General features: G+C 41.6%; 1 protein-coding gene across 1 annotated transcript; it reads left to right on the forward strand.

Annotated features, from left to right (window-relative positions):
- Positions 1-43: 43 nt before the first annotated feature.
- LOC146523669 (P2Y purinoceptor 3-like) lies at positions 44-7875 on the forward strand. Its single transcript, XM_085154803.1, has 2 exons — positions 44-1106; positions 5416-7875. Exon 2 carries the CDS (start codon positions 5529-5531, stop codon positions 6936-6938), a length of 1410 nt encoding a protein of 469 aa, XP_085010929.1. The 5' UTR covers positions 44-1106; positions 5416-5528; the 3' UTR covers positions 6939-7875.
- The last annotated feature ends 15384 nt before the right edge of the window (positions 7876-23259 follow it).

The raw sequence follows: 23259 nt of genomic DNA on the forward strand, positions 1-23259 counted from the left end.
AGCAATTACTAAAAAATGTTACACCTGGGAGATCGTACCAAAACATGGCGAGACAGCCAAAACTTTGTGTAACAATTATAAGTAAATATGTTTTTGAAAAATCAAAAAATATATTTTAGAAAATTAAAACCTGTTTTGTCCCTAATCTCAGGAATCGCTGTCTAACCTTAACCAGCACTTTAATGACGTTAAATAGTCTTTTCCAAAGTAACTTTGAGGAAAATGAACGAACATGTGTAGATTGATTCTAAACAGTTCTCATGTTTCCTTATTTTTCCAATCTCATCAGGGACGTGTTGGGTGCCCGGAAGCATAATATGTTGACGATTTGTCACCAAGCGTAAAATATTACGCTTTGGGAGTGAGAACATGTTTTGTATTCACACATCAAGTAGTTCAGATACTTTTCTGGGCCCAAAGGGATTTGCCTCTTTTCCAGGGATCCAATAGGGATTCCTGTCAGGAGAATGTGTAAAACTTTACACTGTAGAACTTCCTTATTTGAGTTACTGTTTCTTTCAATGAGGCATTTTTGTTTTGGGGTTGAGCGTAGAGCGTTCATGAGTTGTCTTTATAAAAAGACAACTCATGAACTTAAGATGATTGGTGAGTTTTCTGTAAAACAAAAGGGAGTTTGGGAATCAAACCCAGGAATCTTTAAGTGTACAGAGGTTATTCATAAAAAGCTTTAAACTTAAATGGACGTGTCGTAACTTGATTTGTTTTCAGGGTAGTTGTTTAAAAAGTAGTGAGGAACACACACACACACACACAGAGGTGAAGTGGGGAGAAGAATTGGATGACACACAATGAGGGACAGAGGGAGGGACTGGATCACCATAGAAACTGCTCTGACTGCTCAGAGAAGTAGGCAAAAAGGTGAAAGCTGTCCAATCGTCAGGGTCACAGATCAACCAAGCCGCTCTGCTGATGACTGATTGCAGCTAACGTTCACTTATTGCTGAAATACAGGGAAAGGTTGCAGTCGTGGTGTCAATCACAGCTGCGCTGCAGTCAAAGCCTTTTGGATGTTTCTGCAATTTCTCAGCTATTCTGATGGGCAACAGAATAGAAGCCATATGGAGTAAGAGTCATCGCCGGCAGGGGTAAGCTCTTTGTCTTACAGCAGATTGCAGTGATGCAGGTATTTATGAGTTCGATGCTGTTGCATTTACACAACAACTAATGAACCTCCAGACACGGGAAAATTGTTATTTTTGTTCCAGAACATTTTCCAAAGCAGTAATATCCTTTTAAACATCCATTCAAAAACACATTTTCTGACTTAGCCTTATGTAACTGCATGCCTCACCCTGGAACTACACTCAATATGAGTTCAGAGGCAAACGGTTTGAGAGTTTTAGGCTTTTCCAGAAGCTACTTTTTATATTTAATTTTTTCCTGATACTTAATGTAAAGATTGGATTCAATCAATACCCATACAGCATGAAAATGTGTTAGCATATCATGTCCTATCATGCTATTATGATTAGACAGAACAGTTCAGGTGTCTGCAAACTGTTCTTCATAGTTCTGAAAAACGTAAGGGAGCTAACAGAAAAGTAAATAAAGAAGCACGAAAAGTTTATGGGGGATTGCAACATGCTTTGCAAAAGGAATAGCTGCAATATACAATCTTTGTGATTTGCAGGAAACATGTATTTCTGGCACATATCTTTGTATTGTATAATTGTGAAAGACTCATGAAAATGTTTTTCATTTGTCAGTGGACACACATTTTCTTTTCTTTCTTTTCTTTTGGCTTTGTGCACTTTTATATTTTTGAAAATGTCATATATTTGAGAAAGCTACAGATCTGAGACACATTAAAAGAAAGGCGCCACCAGAGACACCACGACACATTTATGGCCTTGAAACTAATGCTTCAAATATTGAACCTATCGTCACACTTTCAAGATATATTTATTCCCCTTTTCGGTGTTTGATACAAAAACGTGTTCTTACTGAACATTCGTTTAGATGTAGATGGTCATTTTAACTCAAAACAAACATATTCCTTTAGTTTACTGGAACTCTGTAATAAGCTAACATGCAGAGGTACACTTGATGTGACTCTTTCCGTGAAGAAGCTACAATGTTGCCTGAGTGAACCCTGTTTAGTTGGAAACTGTTGACTTTGCTGATGCTGTTGCTGACTGCATGACATGAAATTACTCAGGGATTGTGATGACAGGAATGGGTAATATGTAATCAGTGGAGTGAGAGAGACCAATGTACAGAGGGATGCATAAAGACACGTAGGGAAAGTGTGGTTACTTATTGCTGAGTTAATGGAGTGAGAAGGCTCTGAATCAGCAACATACCCTTGTACACAGGAAGGCAAACAAGCACTGTGAATGAGCAGCATACAACAGGGGGACAAACAGATTGTGCAAAGGCCCCAGTGAACAGTTAATGGGAGGAGTGGGGTTGGAAAGCAGTAGCTCTTTATTATATTGCCCTCAATATAATAATAAGATAAGTTAAGAGAACATTTTTTTAAAGGACTTTTATGCTTTTAGCTATAGATAGGTGGCAGATTTCGATTGCAGGCATGGTTTCATTGTAAGCTGATGCAAAGTTGTTCTGAGTAAACAGCACATGAGAAAACGTTTCCGTTTCTGTTGGGAGCAGATCCTTAGAGGACGAAAGTTACTAAAAGTTTAATAACAGAAAAAAACAAATCTATGTTATAGATTAAAAATTGTGTGGATTTGTATAATTTTTCTCTAATCTGTGCTAACCAGTGATAACAAGAAATAAAACTGGTTTTTGAGTTTTCCAGTTAGAGTGGACGAGGCTAAGCATCAGGCTTTCAAAAGATTCAAAACTCTGTCTGAGTCTTTGGTGGATTAATAAGCTGGTGTGAAAGATTGGTGCACCCCCCTTCATGGATTCTGACAGTTAGTATAACTCGGGGGTGTTCATTCATTTAAACTAACATCCTGCTGCTACCAGGTTTCTGTTGGGCAGAGTAGATCGATTTGTTGATCAATTATTAATTAATGTACAGTTAATTTCACTGCTTTACTCTTTGTGGAGATGTGGGTGCTATATTGTTCTTTCTTTGTAGTTTTTTTGTGTTAAATTTGTTTTTTTGTGATTTTTGGTTTGTTTTTTGTCTGGGAGCTGACGCAGTCTCTAAGGGGATGTGGTTCTGGGGGAATAACAGGAGGATTGAAGCTGCAGAGAGGCTTCCTGGTCCTGATTCTCGATAGTCACGTTTTAGGGGGTTTAATAAATGTGGCTAGATTTCTAGAAATGAGAGCTGCTCCATCCAAAGTCGGATGGATGTCGTCTCTCCTAACAAGACCAGGTTTCCTCCAGAAAGTTTGCCAATTATCTTTGAAGCCCACATCGTTTCTGGGACACCACTCAGACAGCCAGAAATTTAAGGAGAACATGCAGCTAAACATGTCACTCCTGGTCCAATTGGTGAGCAGACCAGCAAAAACGACAGTGTTTTGGCAAAGTTACACACCAGTTTATTATTAATTTTACTGAATCTATGTTTACCCTTAGCCAGCAGTTTTAAATTTCCCTAAATGTCGCTAACTCTGGCCCCTGAAAGACAACTGACAGTAACATTGATTAGTAACAATTGACTGTAGTTGCTAGTGTCTGTAGCTTCATATTCTATGTCCACATTGACTCCCTGAATTGACACAGTGGTCATTGTTTTTCTGGTCCTCTTAAAGTCTGCAATTGTTTCCTTGGTCTTTGCCACATTGATCTACGGATGATTCTTCTTGCACCACACGACAAAGGAGTCCACCACAACCTGGTACTCCATCGCATTACCCCTAGCAATACATCCAACCACCGCAGAGAAAAAGCCTTGGACGGTGGCAGATCCCTGCAGTGGACGGAGTCTACGGTGTTAAGGGTGAACAGGAAAGGGGAGAGAGTGGTCTCTTGTGGTGCTCTGGTGTTGCTGATCACCTTATAAGACAGCGGTCCCCAACCTTTTTTGCACCACAGACCAGTTTAATGTCAGACAATATTTTCATGGACCGGCCTTTACGGTGTCACAGGTACCGGTCCAAATTTCGTCAGACAGGTTGCATTTACTATATTTTTCAGACCATAAGGCGCACAGGATTATAAGGTGGACTAAGCGAAACAAAACAGTTAGACTTTACTCAACTCATTCTTCTTGCTTCCGTATCATTGATTCATTAATACTGAATTCTCTGGCAGCTGCTCTATTCCCATGTTGTTGCAATCTATTAATGACTAACCTCATATTGTGGATGGATTATCTCAGTTGTTCTCCTGACTGAAGTTACAGCATCCTGCCATGTGATTGCATTTGTCCCTAACCATCAGGAACCCTCACGTTAACTTTTATCGAGTGGAAAAAAGTTAGCGTTCATCCTCCAGCTTCACTGTGGTTATGCTATACTAACATAGCTGTGTCGCTAGCGATCACGTAGCACATCATTATATACCAGCTAGCCAAACTTCAGTAACCCTGCAAACATCACTGCTGTTTAGTTTTCTGTCTTCATTTATGTTGGAGGTGATAGCAGAGCTGTACGTTTGAATTTTCTCAGAAATCTCTCAGTCAGAACATGGTATAACATGTTTAGGTGGAAACTAGCGAGCTAACTTCCGCTAACTTCCTGCTAACTTCTAACTCTGTTACATGTAATAAATCCTGTTTTCATGGATGCCTGGATGTTAAACTTAATAGTTACACCTGGTAAAGCAGCAACACTGATCATTTTATTAAAGATGAAAGAATTTAGACAGTTTTTAACTCTCGGTGATGCTGCAGTGTTCGTTTGACTTTGGGACCTGAACCGGACGGAGTTTTGCTCTGCGAGGCTCCTGACTACGGTAGCTGTAATGCTACCACAATCCATCAAGTGGTGCGGCTTTGTAGCTTACCGAAGTCATACTAAAACATTTTTTGACAGATTTTTGAGCCTACCAAATAAAAATCGGTTCGAGGTCAGTAAGCACAACCAGAATTCATACTTAAGGCGCATCGGATTATAAGAGGCACTGTTGATTTTTGAGAAAATTAAAGGATTTTAAGTGCACCTTATAGTGCAGAAAATACGGTAATCTTAAAATTTGATGATCTGAAACATGTAAGTATGACAAGAAGCTGTCCATGAATCTCAATGAACTGAAGCACAAATGTTAAGAAGACTGTGTGAAACCATCTGAAGAACTGACAAAGGCATGGTTTACAAGCTACTGAATAATGCTACTACTTTGTTTTTTAACAGAACTCCATAAAATACTTTGAAAAAGTTTTAATGTACCTTTGAAACCATTGCAGATGCCCACAGAACATACACAGAACCAGGAACACTACTTGATCAAAACTTTCAATACTAAGATAAGAGAAAATCTGATGAAATAAAATTCCGATAAATGACTGCTGTCTGTGTTTATTTCTAGGTAAACACTCATACATGGACAGGACCAAGGATGGTAGAGGAGAAACCTGCCAGAAGTCCAAACATACATGCTGAATCCTTCTCTCTCATATCAAAATAACCTTTGCTCTCACGATGTCATCAAGATATGAGGTTCCTTCAGATATCAATGTGGATACGTTCCACAATATCCTCAACTCTTCCTCCCCATCCTCACCAACTCAGTCTTGCAGCATAGACGAGTCGTACAAGTACATCTTCCTTCCCATTTGTTATTCCTTCACATTCATCTTTAGCATCTCTCTTAACTCTGTCATCCTCTACCGTTCTTTCCGTCGGACCAAACGCTGGAATGCTTCTTTAATATACATGGTTAACCTGGCCTCTACAGACTTTATGTACGGCCTGTCGCTGCCATTTCTTGTAGGAAGTTACATAATGCGTGACCGCTGGGTTTTTGGGGACTTCATGTGCCGTGTGGTCCGTTTTCTCTTCTACTTTAACCTCTATTGCTCCATCTTCTTCCTCACTTGTATCTCTGTGCACAGATACCTTGGTATTTGCCATCCAATGAAAGTGATAACGCTGGAGACCAAGAAGGCCGTCAAGTGCACTTGTGTCCTTGTTTGGATAATAGTATTTGCTTTGACTTGTCCCATCTTCCGTTTTGCTCAGACTGGTCATGTGACAAGATTAACAGGGTTTGGAAGCAATGTAAGTACTGACAACCCGAGTAATGGCATATCATCAGAAAATGGTAATGCGGGCTATGGTAAATTGGAAGGGGTAATTGAAGAGTACCAGAACTGCTGGGATGATGCCATCGATAAGGAGTTTCCTGATTATGTACCCTATGGCATCACACTCCATTTGCTGGGATTTTTCGTGCCATTTTCCATAATCGCTTACTGTTACTCTCACGTAGTTCTGACCATATTTAGGACACTGCATTCTCAGCCCTCACTGTGCAGAAATCCAATGGATGAATGCATGGAGAGAAGAGATGGGAAAGCCTCAGCAGTTGTTAGAACGGGAAGAAGACGAAGCAATGGATTGCAGAAGATGGCGGGACGAGATGAAGGGATTTCCATTTCACTTGGTGCGCACTCCCCATATGCCAGTCGAAGGCGTAAATCTATCAAAACTATTATCACTATCACCCTGCTATTTGCTCTGTGTTTCTTCCCCTTTCATGTTACCAGAACCATCTTTCTTTTGCTGAAAGTGACCAAGGGAGTTCCCTGTCACACCATGACGGCAGTCTCTATGTGCTATAAGATTACCAGACCTTTAGCATCGTTCAATGCATGGCTCAATGCCCTTCTTTACTTTCTGACTAAAGATAAAGGAGGAGCTCACTGCTGCCAAGCAGTAAACACCCCTACCCAGCAGCATGCTATGCTACGGTTGCCACTAAGAGTGATGGGAAAAGGAGAGGGTGAAGTGGACAAAGAAACAGAAGACCGTATTGACAAAAAAGAGAATAAAGCATGTCAAAGTCCATCATATATGAACAGAGCAAAAGTTAAATATATAGCTGAATGAACTTCAGATGCACTGCTGGATGTTATTTATAGACACCAATGAGTAACACATTAGTAATAAGTGAATCAATCCTGCGTCATGTTAATCATTTATGTAAATCTTATTTTGAGATCCACTACCCACATCTTGGTGTAGGGTCTCACTGACATTGGTTTTACCTAGCTGGACAATATGCATTGCAATACCACGAAATTTACTCAAGGAACATGCCAAACCAGTAAAGACACTGTCACCAGCTGCTAAGCTCCCAAGATCCCAATCAAATTCAACATCTGCAACATCCCGGGAGAAGTCTTGATTCCCTGGGCCAAACCTTCAACTCCAGAAGACCTACTGGCAACATCCTCCTACCAGACACCAGTAAACACCAGATGTCCACCATATCCTGACAACTGGAATCAGAGAACACAGAAGACTGAAATTAACAACTATAAATATCCACGCAAACAAATGTCACCATTTTTAGACTCAGTGAAATCGAAAGCCAATATCACAGACTGTACATAAAAGATCGAAGTACCAACGGCAAGATTTGTGAAAGCAAGCAGAGGATGTGATGTAACTTCCACCCAAGGGAATACTTCATCAACTACTGTTGGCTGAATCCTGTCAGAATGCTTATTTATTGCTACTGTCAATGTAACATTTACACAATAGTTATAAATTTTAATTCTGCAGGTTAAAAATGTAAATGTATAGCCATTGCATTTATAATATTTTAATCTCCTCATGTAAAATAAAATAATTATGTACGATATTCTTAGTCTCGTGGTTTCTTCTTGCAGACACATGATACAATCAAGCATTAAATGTTTGTTAAACCATGTTGTGTCACATCAGTATTACATAAGGTTGCTGCTCTGTACAGGGAATGAAGCTACACCTTTAGTTACAAAGCCAGCAAACCACTTGCATCCCTACACGTAACGATTTTGCAACAGGATGTCACAGTTTAAGGCTTCAGTCCACGATTCCTACAAGCTGAAATAAGAAGCTGCGTGTTTTAAATTTATAGAGAATGAAATAAATGATCCAGTATGTGTAATACTAATATGATATATACAGGTGCGTTCTTTAAAAATGTTTCCTCATGCACAATTGTCACTAAGGGGAAATTAGCTGTTGAACTATTTGTACCAGTCTGTAAACGTGTTTGTATATGTAAGTCTACAAAGGAAATGATCCCACTGAAAATTGAAAAATTTAATTTGACTTAAATTTGGTGGCCTGTGGATAGAATGAATGGGTGATGCCTGAGGAGCTACTTCTTTGATATCTGTCTAAGGTCGCATGTTTCATTCTTAAGGCTTCCATAACAAATGTGGCCTTTGGTAAAGTTTATTTCAGCCTGCATATAGCATAGCTTCCCAGTAAACATTTGTTTATTGTTGTCTGCGCAACACATGCTAGCCAGCACAGAATCACACAGTAAAGGGAAGCCAATTCTGAAGACAGCCAGTCTCAAGTAAGGTGATTGGCTGACAGTTCAGTTTGTTTGTTTTAAGTGTAAAAAGAAGCCTTGGTAACTACTTGATGTTTTTTATTATCAATTTTTTTCATTCACAAAATTAAGACAGTCTGCTACATTTAGTAGTAGAAGTATTTTACTTAAACACCATCATTGTCTGTCTTGATGCATGCTCACTCATCCAAGTAAGTAAATCCCCAAAGCTGATTCAGTTCATCTGGACGTTTTCAGTGGGAGAAACGTTTCGTCACTCATCCAGGTGACTTCTTCAGTCTCAGCAGGTTTCCCCAATCTTATCAACAGTACATTTGCACAATGACTGAAACTAACACAACTGAATGAACGATGGGCTGTGAGGTCATTTCCTTGATCATCAATATGCAAATTGTCACGACCATTAATCAACAATCACAGATCAAAGCCCATTGATCAATGGCCTTGAGTACCAATCACAGAGAGTTGGGGAATGGCTGCAATCACAGCATTGTAAGTCAAAGATTTTGGCTTCGATCTTCAACCTGCTGGTGGGCAGCTCTGAACACCACATCCAGAACACCCTGGATTGTGTTGAGAAGGTGAGAGATGTCATTATGGAGGCAGATGAAACCATGGTCTCGTACGACGTTACATCTCTCTTCACTTGCATCCCAGTCACTGAAGCGTTGGAGGTAGTTCGTAAGAGATTACAGGATGACCCCAACCTCAGCAACAGGACCACTCTCAGCATCGACCAAGTAATAATAATGCTAATAATGAACTTTATTTATAAAGCACACTAAAAAATCAAGGGTATACCAAGGTGCTTGACAAAATAAGGAGATGGAGGTGGGAGGGAAAAGGGAAAGATAAAGGACCTGGCATGACAACCATGACAATCATAATACATAAAAGTAGTTAACAAAGCATAAAGGATAAAAATGTATCAGCACACACCAGATATTAGCTAGGTGGAAAAGCAAGATCAAATAAATAAGTCTTTAACCGTGATTTACACAATGGCATAGAGTCAGATGCCCGGATAGCAACAGGAAGATTGTTCCATAAGACTGGAGCAGCTACAGCAAACGCACAGTCGCATCAGCCGAGAACGAGGTTGCTCCAGAAGAAATTGGGTAGCAGATCTAAGTGCTCTGACAGGAGTGTGTAACTGAAGTGTGTAACTGAAGTGTGTCTTCATTCCACCTACTTTATATACAAGGGTCAGTTCTACAGGCAGAAACATGGGTGTGCCATGGGTTCAGGTATGTGGATGGCACCTGGGTGAAAATCTAATCTTAGGAAGTTCCAAGACCGACGCATCAAATTCACCAGGGAGGATATGAAAAGTGGCAGGTTTGCCTTCTTAGACTGTGAGATTTCCATCAGTAACGGGGGACATCTAAAAGCTGGAACCATGAAAAACAAACAAGAAAAACAACAACAAACTAAGTCCAAAACAAAAAGGTCCACAAGAAAACTTGGAGCTCATGAAATAGTCCGAAACAAAATTCCATGAAAGGCACTGGAGCACAGGAAACAGTTTATAAACATTTCAGGGGGGCGACCATGACTCCAGCTGAACTAAAGCACCAACAAGTCCAAAAGCCCCACTCAGGAGCTCGAGCCGGAGGACGGCTGCACAGGAAACTATACAGTTCAGGGAGCAGACCAGGAGGCTGACGGCTCAACAGTCCAAGACCAAACGGCTCAGGAGGCCGGCCGCGGAGCCAGCGGAAGCAGTTTCAAAGGTTGTCTGCGCCGGTGAAAAAGTCCAGTCAGTGGCCTGGAAGGTGGCCACAGATGCCAAACCAGGCGTGGATGAGGTGGTGGGGTGGCAACCGCAGGACCAGGCGACGGTGTGGAAGCCGCTGGTGGTGGAGCAGGTGTGGGCTGAACGGACTCCTCAGACCTTCCAGGATCGTGACACCCTGTCCCCTAGCAGAGGGGGCCGTAACATCCTTGAAAACGTCCTTTTTATATAATTCTGAAATGTACATTATTTTTCAGCTTTGGATAACTTTACCTTTTTTTTTTTAGCCTCTGTCAGTTCACCACTTACCTTTGTACCATTTCAACTATTCATTGGACTTGTAATAAATAACTGGAATAATTGAATTGTTCTAAAACCGGTAGTGTACAAGATAAAGAATTTTATGCATCCTTATTTTGTCAACTTGCTGATATGGACTGTACCAATACAATTCTCAGGGGTGATTTCAACTGTTTATTATGCCCTATATTGGATAGGTATCCATCACAGGTAGTTCAGTCCAAACATGTTAATGCTCTTTTAAATACAACAAAGGAGTTTGATCTCTTGACTGTATGGAGGCAACATAATCCCCTTGAACAGCAGTACACATTACATTGTCCACCACATCTGTCAGTGTTCCAGACTGATTATATATTTGTATATATCTGACAAATAAACCCAACTGCCTATTAGCACAGCTATCAAGGAATGTTCTGGAAAAATCCTTTATTCCAGCCATAATGGATGAGAATAGTCATCCACTATGATATCTATGGAAAAGTTTATTTATTTAAGAAATAAAAAACTTTTCCACAGATACCAGAGAATCAAGTTACTATTTTAGAATCTCCCATATAAGTGGATAAGGTTGTTTCAGCACTTCAGTCAGGGAAATCTTTACTTCCTCAACTTGCTTCCAAGTTGAGGAAGCAATGAAAGCACAATGTAATGACTTGAGAGTCATCGAAGAATTAAAACTGCTGGTGCAAACATTACACTAATAGCCATGAAAATAAGAACACTGTTCTTCCTTTTAGTCAATGAGCCTTCTGGGTCTGGACAACAAAATACTGTCTAAAATATTGGCTTATTAGGGTTAGAGCAAATATTGACATCCATTGTGGATGCAGACAGGTTTTATTAAAATGCAGAAACTTATATTACAGCACAAGAGGACTTTTTAATATTATTCACAGATAGGATCTACTGCACTTAATCTAGTGACTATACAACTGCCAAAGGTTAAGAGTGGGTGGGGCCTACCAAATTTAGACATGTTGGTTATTCAGGCCTGAACTCTCTCCTCCTGGGTGAGAGGTGGATGCAGTACTGTGAAAACCCTTTCCCTCAATAAATTTCATAGGGAAACACCACCTCCTGTTAAAGGCAGTTTCCTGATTAAAATGTGTTATGAGCATGGGCCAAACTAAGGACAATGTCTGAAAGTAGCTCAGTTAATATTCTTGTAACATTAGATGACCCAGAACTGTCATTGCAAAGTGTAGGATCAAACTTTACAAGTTGGCAAAGAGCAGGCATAAAAAGAATATATAATCTTTTTGATAACGGAAGCTTTAAAACACCCTGAAGTCTCAACATCACCTTTCAAGTAATGATTTCTATAAATACCTACAAATTAGACATTATGTTCTTCTGAGAGCTGGCTCATGAGAACATTTCCACCAGAAACAGTCTGCTGGAAAAGTTTTTCTCTGAACCACAGAAAGCACAAACACTTTGTGACAAAGTTTTATCTGATCGTTCAGTCTGACGTCACTAGCCGTGTCTGGGCCTAAACTCCGCTGCAGGTCCATATATCAAACGATCACTATGGCATTACTGAGAGTTGAAAAACTGTCTAAAGTCTTTCATCTTTAATAAAATGATCAGCGTTCTGCTCTACCAGGTGTAACAATTGAGTTTAACATCCAGGCATCCGTGAAAACGGAATTTATGACATTTAACGGAGTTAGAGGTTAGCAGGAAGTTAGCTCGCTAGCTTCCATCTAAATACAATATAGCATGTCCTGACTGCGGGGTTTTGGAAACAAATTAAAACGTACAGCTCTGTTATCACTTCCAACATAAATTAAGACAGAAAACTAAACAGCAGTGACGTTTGTAGGGTTACTGAAGTTTGGCTAGCTGGTATATAATGATGTGCTACGTGACTGCTAGCGACACAGCTATGTTAGCATAATATAAACAAGCTAACTTTTTTCCCACTCGATAAAAGTTAACGTGAGTGTTCTTGGTGGTCAGGAACAAATGTAATCGCATGGCAGGATGCTGTAAAAGGACCAAACTTCAGTCAGGAGAACAACTGAGATAATCCATCCACAATACGAGGTTAGTCATTCATATACTGCTGCATGGGCTGGGCTGTAGTTACATCCTAAGGTTTTAAAACTGAGCTTAAATAAATGATTAGCGGTAATAAAAGCCGAGGGAGGTCAACAGTGATCACTGACTGTTTTAGGAGCTTTTTGAGATTAAATAGAAGAAAATACAAAACATTAAACATGTTAACAACACAAAAGCCATATTAAACGCAGACTACTTTAGGCCTGGAAGTAGGATTCGTCACGTCATCACTTAATAATCGGATTCTGATATATGTAGTTTGAACTTGGATAAACTTGTAAAAATCAGAATGATGTTTGGGACAAAATGTTGCTGCTTCCCTTCAGAATCTCAATATGTATAAAGAGTAGTATATAAAATATAATATACTGAATAATATTTATATTTCACCATATATTTATAGTAAGGATAAAACCAGAGTGTCCCCAAACTGTCCTAAATGTTAGACTACAGTTGGAAGAAGGCTCCATTGTTTGTGGGAATCATTCCGACTTTCTGAAGAACAGTTTGTGCAAACATCAGTAAAACAATCACTCTTATTGCCTGTTTATGCCCTGTCCTTATCTTCAATGTCCTGCTGCTCTGTTGTATCTTAATTGCCCCTTGGGTATAAATTAAGTCTTTCTGATTCTGATAATAAGTAAACAGTGCCAGCAGATCCACTACTTTGTTTGCTTGGAAATGTTCCTGACTCTTTAATACAACACAAAGAAGTCATTCAAACAAATGCTGGCAAGAAAAGTATTTTGATTAAGTGGGTCAGACATGAGCCTCAGTCTATCTCCAACAATTGTAAAAGTTTTTATGTCAATAAAATAAGGATATTATGTTGATATTTTCTGCAGAAATGGATGAAACCACTGAAGTTCTGAGACTGAACTGTAACTTGGACTCACAAATATTATTTAATGACCAAATAAAAGGTTGGATCCATGTGGGAAGCTTTCTTCACTTCATTTTGGCCTGAAAACTGAAGGCTCTCCCTCCCATTCTACTTTTAAATACTCTAGGAACAACAAGTAGTTCTGCAGAGTGAGAGCGAAGTGCTCTAATAGGGTGATATGGTACTACAAGGTCATTAAGATAAGATGGGGCCTGATTATTTAAGACCTTGTATGTGAGGAGCAGGATTTTGAATTCACTTCTGGATTATATCAAATCTAACTTGATATCTGAGACTCGTCTATTAGTCAATTTTTTTTCAACTAAGAGATTAGTCATGAGCACTAAATCTTAACATTTTTATTTAAGCTCTGACCTTTATGAAACTAAAGGGAACCAGTGGTTTGTTGGGATGTGCTGAGCTCTCTTCTGTTCCTGCTCCTGTGCGTGGGGTGTCCTGTTTCCAGCTCCGGGCAGGACTATCGGCTGATGTTGTTCCTGGAGGAAAGCCCGGCCCTCGTAGGACGAAGCATTTGGTGATGGCAGATACAGTCGGGCCACATTATTAATGTGTTATTAAATAGAAACAGGCAGTTTTCCTGCTTATTACACAGAACCTACCGCAGGTAATAGAGTAGTAATAACATAGATATTAGCACATTATTGCATTCTTGTTTCTGGCTTGTTACCCTGCACTTAGCGCATCATTAGCTTCAGTTTTTGGACCATTATTATCCAATTGCATCAATTTCAGTGTAATATTACTCGGCTGTAACTGTAAGTGGTATGGTTAGCGTCGACGTGTAGTTACATGTCTCAGCAGGTCCACGTCAGGTTGTGGCGTAGGGTTAAAATGGGATACTGATTATAAGTTATGATGTAGTAAGACACGTTTCCCATCTTGTGATGATCTGCAGCTGTAAAGTAAAATGCTTTCGTCTGTTTTTTCCATCATTTAGCATTTTTGGTGTATTGCAGGAGAGACTCTTGATTTTATTGTTCTTAATAACGAACGATTACACTGTTGTGTCCTGTCGATTCCTTCAAGCGGCTCCATGAGGTGGTTCTGCCACTGTGTGTGCGCCTGCAACAGCAGCAGTCTTGCAGCAGCAATGCATGTGAATCTGCAGGGAGCGCGAGTGGGCAGTACAGCAGTGCTCTGACTCGACAAGAACTGTACAGGTACGATCTTCATGTCAACGATGAGCCACACATTAGTGTTTCAATAGTGTTACGGTGCTCCTCCTGCTTTTTGCTCAGGTTGAGTTTCAATTTTCCGACCACTGTTGACTGAAGGAACGTCCACACAGTGCTTTATTCAGACTGGACCCAGTCTGACACCACCCTAGCACCAGCACCACCGTGGGCCCCGAACTGGTCTATGTTCTGTAGATGCAAAAGTTCACTTTAGCTTCGTGTTGGACTGAAGGAGCTGTTTCACTTGTATGAATTTGAAGGTTATTGCTGGCCCTGGTCCTGGTCCCCTCACCCTGTTGGCCCCCACCTCTGATCTGTGCGGTGTCGATCCTCAGTAACGGGCGCACCGACAGGTATGCGTGTGGGCCCAAGTGGGATTCCCGCTACAGTGTTTTTAGCTTGTGTGTATAATTTGTTCGATAGTCGTTATGGCAATGGGGCCACGTTCGTTCGGTTGATAATCTAGATCCTGGGCTATGTTCGCAGGCTATCCGGTCGTTAAGTGATGACGCCTAAAGTAGTCTGCGTTTAATATGGCTTTTGTGTTGTTAACATGTTTAATGTTTTGTATTTTCTTCTATTTAATCTCAAAAAGCTCCTAAAACAGTCAGTGATCACTGTTGACCTCCCTCGGCTTTTATTACCGCTAATCATTTATTTAAGCTCAGTTTTTAAAACCTTAGGATGTAACTACAGCCCAGCCCATGCAGCAGTATATGAATGACTAACCTCGTATTGTGGATGGATTATCTCAGTTGTTCTCCTGACTGAAGTTTGGTCCTTTTACAGCATCCTGCCATGCAATTACATTTGTTCCTGACCACCGAGAACACTCACGTTAACTTTTATCGAGTGGGAAAAAAGTTAGCTTGTTTATATTATGCTAACATAGCTGTGTCGCTATGGGTCACGTAGCACATTATTATATACCAACTAGCCAAACTTCAGTAACCCTACAAATGTCACTGCTGTTTAGTTTTCTGTCTTCATTTATGTTGGAAGTGATAACAGAGCTGTACGTTTTAATTTGTTTCCAAAACCCCGCAGTCAGGACATGCTATATTGTATTTAGATAGAAGCTAGCGAGCTAACTTCCTGCTAACTTCTAACTCCGTTAAATGTCATAAATTCAGTTTTCATGGATGCCTGGATGTTAAACTCAATTGTTACACCTGGTAGAGCAGAACGCTGATCATTTTATTAAAGATGAAAGACTTTAGACAGTTTTTCAACTCTCAGTAATGCCATAGTGATCGTTTGATATATGGACCTGCAGCGGAGTTTAGGCCCAGACACGGCTAGTGACGTCAGACTTAACGACCGGATAGTCCCTCTAGACTGTTTGGGTTTAAATTTGGGGTTGACAAAGCTGAATTTGTGTCTAAAACCGTGTGTTTGGGTTTTGCAGAGCGAGACACGCGCTCTGTATGGTGTGTTGAGTGTGAGGGAGAAGTGTCTCCCAGAGCAGAGTGAAGCAGACTGACAGAAGAAGGAGGGGCAGGCAGCCCAACTCAGAGGGGAGGAGCTGAGTGTGAGGTGGAGGAGCTAGGAGAGGCAGTTTGTGTGACTGCAGGGGAAAGTGTCTAAAACAGAGTCATGAGCAAAAAAACCAGGGGTAAAACTGTTATGAATTATGCATAAAAACTACAGCAGAACAGGAGGAACTGGGAAAGAAGGCACAGGATTATTTAAATTAGCAACAAGGGGAAATGTGTTTAAAATTAGAGAAGTAGAGTGTCAAATAATTAGGGATGAAATGATATTAAATAAATCTTTTAATATAGGTGACCACGGACCTGGTCCTCCACAAGCACATCGGCCAGAGTAAAATGATAGATAGATAATTGGAACCACAACTAGGCCACGTTTGGCTGAAAATGTCACATCTCCACCTCCACGTAGAAGCTTCGAGGACGGTCAGTCTCTCCCTGAAGACAAAAGGGCATTAAAATTGAGTTGAAAGGTAAGGCTGATGGACTCGCAATAAAACGGTAAAAAAAAAAAGAGAGAACATACACACACTCAAACAGAGAGACATGAAATGCTTTTTGTAGAGAAATTTGAATCCACAGCTCCACGGCATACTGCCTACTAACCCACACATGCAATAAAATCAGCTTACGCTTATGAACACGTCAATTCTTTTCAGCAATATTAAAGCAGGGAAACTTAACACACACTAAATGCTGAGTTTATCCACTGCTGACAAACAGCCTCTCCGAGCTGCAGGAACGACCAACCAGTGATGAAACAATAGATTTAGTGGTTAAGATTATGAAATGTTTTCTGCTGATTGAGCAACACAAGTGATTATTATATGAAGAAAATTCTATTTTGGTAATATTTAAATTATGCATTTCCGTTGTCCTGTGAACTTGGTGAGGTATGAGTTGATTATATTCTTTTAAAAAAAATAACAAGGGAGGAGAGAAGGCTGACACAGGGCCCGGCATGGCACGGCCCCTCTCCGTGTAACACAGCAAACATCATTTTCCTGTTCGTCCACTCCTGTCTGTTTTCTTTTTCCTTTTTCTTTTCTTTTTATGCCCCATTACAGGCTGCTTTGCAGCTGACCTGGAAGCCGAGGCTGACCTGGACTCCTGCTCTCCCCTCTACCATCTTTGACCAAACGCTGCAGCAGCTGGACCCACAACAATAACCTGAAAATGTTAACGGTGCTGCAGGAAAGCGATTTCACACAGACGGAGATGAAGGGTGCTAAACCCAACGCCAGTTTCACTATACGGGGGAAATTCCCAGTGACGCCCATTAAACCCGGATGAAAAGTGAGGCCGAGCAAAAGAATGCTGACCTTGATAACTCTGCATTAACACTGCAGGGCAGTGACGGACATCAGATCTACAAACTGAGCCTACAAACATCCAGATGGTGAATTAGAGCACACAATCTGCCTTAGCTCAGGCGGCAGAAATTTTGACTCTCACCAAAGGCAATACAACTTTCAGGAGGAGGAAGGAGTAACACATCTATACAGACTCAGCAGACCTGACAAATTAATGCTCTACCAGAGGAGTCATTACCATCATTTGACAGAAGATGACATTAAAACAAAAGGCAGGAGCCTACAAGATCAGTGAGATGGAGAAATAAACAACACAGAATAGTGGACGCTGGAAAGTACGTGGTGAGAGATCAAGTTGCCCCAACAAAACCTGGTCAACTATCATTAAAACAACCACATGGTCCTTCACATGAGAGCAGAAACAGACTCAGAAAAACATGGAGGCCTGTACGTTGCACCCACACATGGAAGAGATGCGGAAAACTGTGAGGGAATGCAACACCTGTGACACCCTGCAGAGAAAAGACGCAAACCCAGTCATGAAATGGCACATTTGACAGTCCAGACTAGGATGGCGTTGGACATCCACTTCTCTTCTTCTTCTTGTCCTTTAGCGGGCGACCAGCGGTGGTGGTCGGCCGCGCAACCAGTACACTGCTGTAGGTGCCGCAGGTTCTCTTGCTTGACCACGCCTCTTCCACGCTTTTCGATCTAAGGCGATGGTTCTTGCCTGCTCTAGGTCAAGTCGAAGGGCCTTCAAATCATCCTGGATTTGTTTCATCCATGTCTTCTTTGGTGCATTTCGATGCACCCTCCAATCGGTGGGGCGGGTCAACCAGAGTAGGCCATGGGGGTAGCGGCTCTGGTCCATTCGACAAATGTGGCCAAACCAACGGAGTCGGCGGCGCTGGATTAGGTCGTCGATCGTCGGTTGGCTGCCGCAGCTGGTGAGGATGGTGTCGTTCGAATGACGGTCGCGAAGGGAAACGCAGAGAACGCATCTAAGGCAACGCATTTGGAACTTCGAGGTTGCTCAGGTCGTGTTTGAGCATTGTCCACGTCTCCGCGCCGTAAAGTAGAATGGGCAGGATCAGGGTTCGGTAAAGGCGGATCTTTGTTGCCAATGAGATGTTGTTCTTCTTCCAAACGCACCAGCGCAGGGAAGAGAACGCTGCCGCCGTCTGCCCAATTCTGGAGCTTATCTCCACTGATGATGCCACTTTCTTCTCCTCGACGAGGGACAGATATTTAAATTGTTGGACTTGTTTGATCTGCACACCGTCGAGGTGGACGATCGCTGGTGAGCCGTCGGTGGTCAGGACTTTGGTCTTCTCGGCGTTAATCTTGAGGCCATACAATGCGGATGTGAGTCGCCTCGGTGTCAAAATGGCGCTATCGTCAGTTGGACATCCTCAGGGTGGAGAAAGGGTTGGTGTGACCAAGGTGTGGTTGTTGTATGTACATTTCAAAATGATACAGCTCCAGATGGGCCAGTTACCAGGGCATGGAAGGATGACAGACATTATTAAATGAGGAGAAGGAATTTTCCTCTGGGTGAGTGTTTGACTGAAGCATGCAGAAAATAAATCTATTATTTTATCATTGATTGGTAACTGGTTAATAATTGGCCACAATCACAGCTGTATTGACTTGTTGTGGACACGGTCTATTTCATGTTAAAGGACTCTAATTAACAGATTGAAAAACAGCGACACCAAGGGAAGAAGATGCAGGGCCGCACTGTCAGATGCCAGTGACGGTTGGGCTCAGTGATGAATCAGCTGAGCTGGACTCATGGCTGAATCAGGACATAATTCCCCTGCTGTGGTCAGTGAGGGAAAGACAGAGTTGCAAATGTGAAGTTCATGTTAACACACAGGTTTTGTTTGCAGGCAGTTCTGCGGATGCAGGCTCTGGGCGGAGCCAGGAGTTTAACAGGTTTAGGATGATAACTAAATTGATTTAACACAGGGTAGCAGAGCTGGAGCAACAACACTCGAGAGGAGAATTCCTGATGTTTTGTGAAAGATGATGTTACTAATGTTTTCTTTTAATTTACTAGTTCCGATGAATTGACACATGGAAGTGTGTCAACAAAGGGGGGGATTTCATGTTTAACATGACACAATTCTTCCTGGGATCATTTTTGTGACTTTATTTGTGTGTTTAACAATTTCGCTCACGCTTGCCTGGGAAAAAGTAGATAAGAGGGGACCATCTCTAGTGGAAAGTTACTGAGACACTGTTGTTTAGACTAGAAAGAGAGAGCTTCAGTAAATAAAGTGTTAAATGGTCTGCTGAGCAGTGTTTTTGCCTTTCACAGGACCAGCAGATTTAAGGAAAGAGAGGAAAAATGGAGACAGGAAATGATGTCATGAAGAGCAACAGCAGGTGGTGCAGCATGAAGAATAAAAAGGTTTATCAGTGTAATCAAGGCCACTGATATCCATGACACGCTTCATGGAAACAAAGTTGTTGCTTTCAGCAGTGTCCTGTTGAGAAAGTCGTTCAGAGTAGAGAGACAGACGCCCTCTACTGGTAAGATCAGGCTTCAAACTTTCATAAAGTAAACAGCTGGGGCTGGATCAGGTGACCTGATTATGCTGCAGTGGCCTTATATGCAAAATATACATGATTTTCTAATGTGATTGTCACAGTCTGAGCTCCGGATTATCTCAGCAGCTCAGTCATATATTTGTACAAATGCACATGAAGTATTACTACACAGTCTCTGTTAGAAATGTGTTTTTCTCCTATATATGATAAATAAAGAGTATTACAAGGAAACTGAAGTTAACCAGCTAAAGCTTTCTGTCTGTATCAGCAGGAATCAGCAGCTGAGCCTGCAGAGGACGCCAGCGTGAGCGATAACCAGCTGCCCGACTGTGAGGACGAACAGCTCGAAGCTGTTCAAGCAGGAGACTCGACAGCAGTGGCAGACTCTGAAAACGCAACAGAAAAAATAAAGAACAAAACTAAAGAGGACGTGACAGATGTCCAATAGGAATAAAGAGAAAGCTTGATGTAAATATGAGCCTGTAGAAGGCAAACCTGTAGTGACCCTTGATGACTGCTTATTGTTATTACAATAATAATTTGTTTCTTTTTTTAATGCAGTTTGATGAAAAATTCAAATACAGTGTAAAAGTAGTGAGCCTCCCTCGTTTCTTTCCATTTTCCAAGAAGTCAAACTTTTTAAAATCTTTTTCCTTTGGCTGCTTTTTCTCTCACTCTTCAGTTTAGACCTTCTACCCGACAATTTCCTGAGGACTCTGGTTTGTTTACTTGGCCACATAGCATTGACTAAGAATTCATTCAAGCCTCAAAAAGCTCCGTACTCCAGGGATGAACCAGTTATTGAAACCGGAGCCTCCTTTGACGCGGTCTCACTCGTGTACCTACAGCTGCAGCAGTGGAGACTGTCAGGAAACTGAACCAGCTCCAGTGAAACTTGCACACTGATAGGCCGCTGCCTCCACGCCACATTAAATACAACGAGGGTTTCTACAGAGCCATGGAGGGAGTGGAAGTAGGGCTCTTGGCTCCTTCATAGTGAGAGCACCAAGCCACAGGCACAGATATGTGGATAACACCTGGGTCAAAATCAACATGCAAGACGTAAAAGTTCACATCAACTTTGTTCTTCTGCTGTTTTAAAAAAAGTCGAAAAACTCCATTTTTTTCATTTTCAGTATGTTTCTTATTCTTATTATTCCAACACATCTGCCTTCAACCTTTAGGAAGCACACAGTGTCTGATGTTTTATTTTAATTTCACTAAAACATTCTAATAAATCATTTCTAAAAATTGCTGTAACTGAAAGTGTGAAAGACTTCAGGGCTGATGCTTCAAGATCCTAACGACGTCCCTGATGTGTGATCAGGCTGCTGCTGCTACCTCAGTGAACTGTTGTCTTCTTTGGAAATTACAAACCAACTAACCAGGCTGAAAAAGTTGTGGTTTCGAGACCCAAAACGAAGCTTTGTTTCTTCTGCCACAAACCTGGACACCTCTTTGCTAACTGTTTGAAGTTGAAACGCAAACAGAAAGCCCACTCAAAGCAAAACGGGCCTGCTTTGAGAAAAGTCAGTCGTGGCTCTCAAACCGACAAGGTTGCCAGGCCTACTAAAGGCTAAACTTGGAGCACAATTGCTCAGTAATTCAATTCAATTCAATTTTATTTATATAGCGCCAAATCACAACAAATGTCGCCTCAAGGCGCTTCATAGATACAGAGAAAAGCCCAACAATCATATGACCCCCTATGAGCAAGCACTTTGGCGACAGTGGGAAGGAAAAACTCCCTTTTAACAGGAAGAAACCTCCAGCAGAACCAGGCTCAGGGAGGGGCGGCCATCTGCTGCGACCGGTTGGGGTGAGAGAAGGAAGACAGGATAAAGACATGCTGTGGAAGAGAGACAGAGATTAATAACAGATACGATTCAATACAGAGAGGTCTGTTAACACATAGTGAGTGAGAAAGGTGACTGGAAAGGAAAAACTCAATGCATCATGGGAATCCCCGGCAGCCTACATCTATTGCAGCATAACTAAGGGAGGATTCAGGGTCACCTGGTCCAGCCCTAACTATATGCTTTAGCAAAAAGGAAAGTTTGAAGCCTAATCTTAAAAGTAGAGATAGTGTCTGTCTCCTGAATCCAAACTGGAAGCTGGTTCCACAGAAGAGGGGCCTGAAAACTGAAGGCTCTCCCTCCCATTCTACTTTTAAATACTCTAGGAACAACAAGTAGGCCTGCAGAGCGAGAGCGAAGTGCTCTAATAGGGTGATATGGTACTACAAGGTCATTAAGATAAGATGGGGCCTGATTATTTAAGACCTTGTATGTGAGGAGCAGGATTTTGAATTCAATTCTGGATTTAACAGGAAGCCAATGAAGGGAAGCCAAAACAGGAGAAATATGCTCTCTCTTTCTAGTCCCTGTCAGTACTCTTGCTGCAGCATTTTGGATTAACTGAAGGCTTTTCAGTGAGTTTTTTGGACATCCTGATAATAATGAATTGCAGTAGTCCAGCCTGGAAGTAATAAATGCATGAACTAGTTTTTCAGCGTCACTCTGAGACAGGATATTTCTAATTTTAGAGATGTTGCGCAAATGGAAGAACGCAGTCTTACATATTTGTTTAATATGTGCGTTGAAGGACATATCCTGGTCAAAAAAAGGACCCTGTAGTCAGTGTAAGAGGTCAACTAGCCCTGAGCTGCTGCTGGTTGACAATGTCCCAGTTCCTCAAAATGACCTGCAGGTGGACAGATCATGTATAACACCACCACTCAGACCTGCACCCCTGACTAACAAACATGCCTGTACCCGTGACCTGAGCGATCGTCTGAACTGTTGCAGTAAGGTCTTCTGACTGCCTGCTGTGTGCTCCACATGTGATGGCTCAAAAAAGCCCTGGCTATCACATGAGACATTGTTTTGAGGGTCTGCGGCCACCCTCAGTAAGTGTTTTGAACCCATTGAGATGGGGTCGGCAGCTTCCGCAGGCAATGCCTAACCGTTGCTATGGGGTTTGGTAGGTGGAAAGCCTGCAATTTGTTGATGCGACGGTTACGGACTTGATTAGTTTTGGTTATAATCATAATCATGTGACAAACCATGGGTTTGTATTTATGGGAGGGGGTGTTACGGCCCTAGCAGGGCCTCCTCCTGAAGGTGCCTGTGTGGGCGTGTCCCACCACCTCTTCTGCCTGAGGTGCCACTTTTCCCTTTTGTGCAGCTGACAGTAATTAAAGAGATTTAAGCCCAGGGAAAGGTGAGCTCTGGGCCAGTGTGCCATTAGTGTGGTTGCAGCTAGTGAGCTGTGTGTTTGTGTGGTTGCAGTTAGTGAGCTGCTCTATTTCTTTTTGACT

The sequence above is a fragment of the Neolamprologus multifasciatus genome, chromosome 3, assembly GCF_963576455.1.
Source record: "Neolamprologus multifasciatus chromosome 3, fNeoMul1.2, whole genome shotgun sequence".
NCBI lineage: Eukaryota > Metazoa > Chordata > Actinopteri > Cichliformes > Cichlidae > Neolamprologus > Neolamprologus multifasciatus.

Coding starts and splice junctions, on each gene's coding strand:
- LOC146523669 (XM_085154803.1), top strand. CDS start 5,529: ATGTCATCAAGATATGAGGTTCCTTCAGATATCAATGTGGATACGTTC.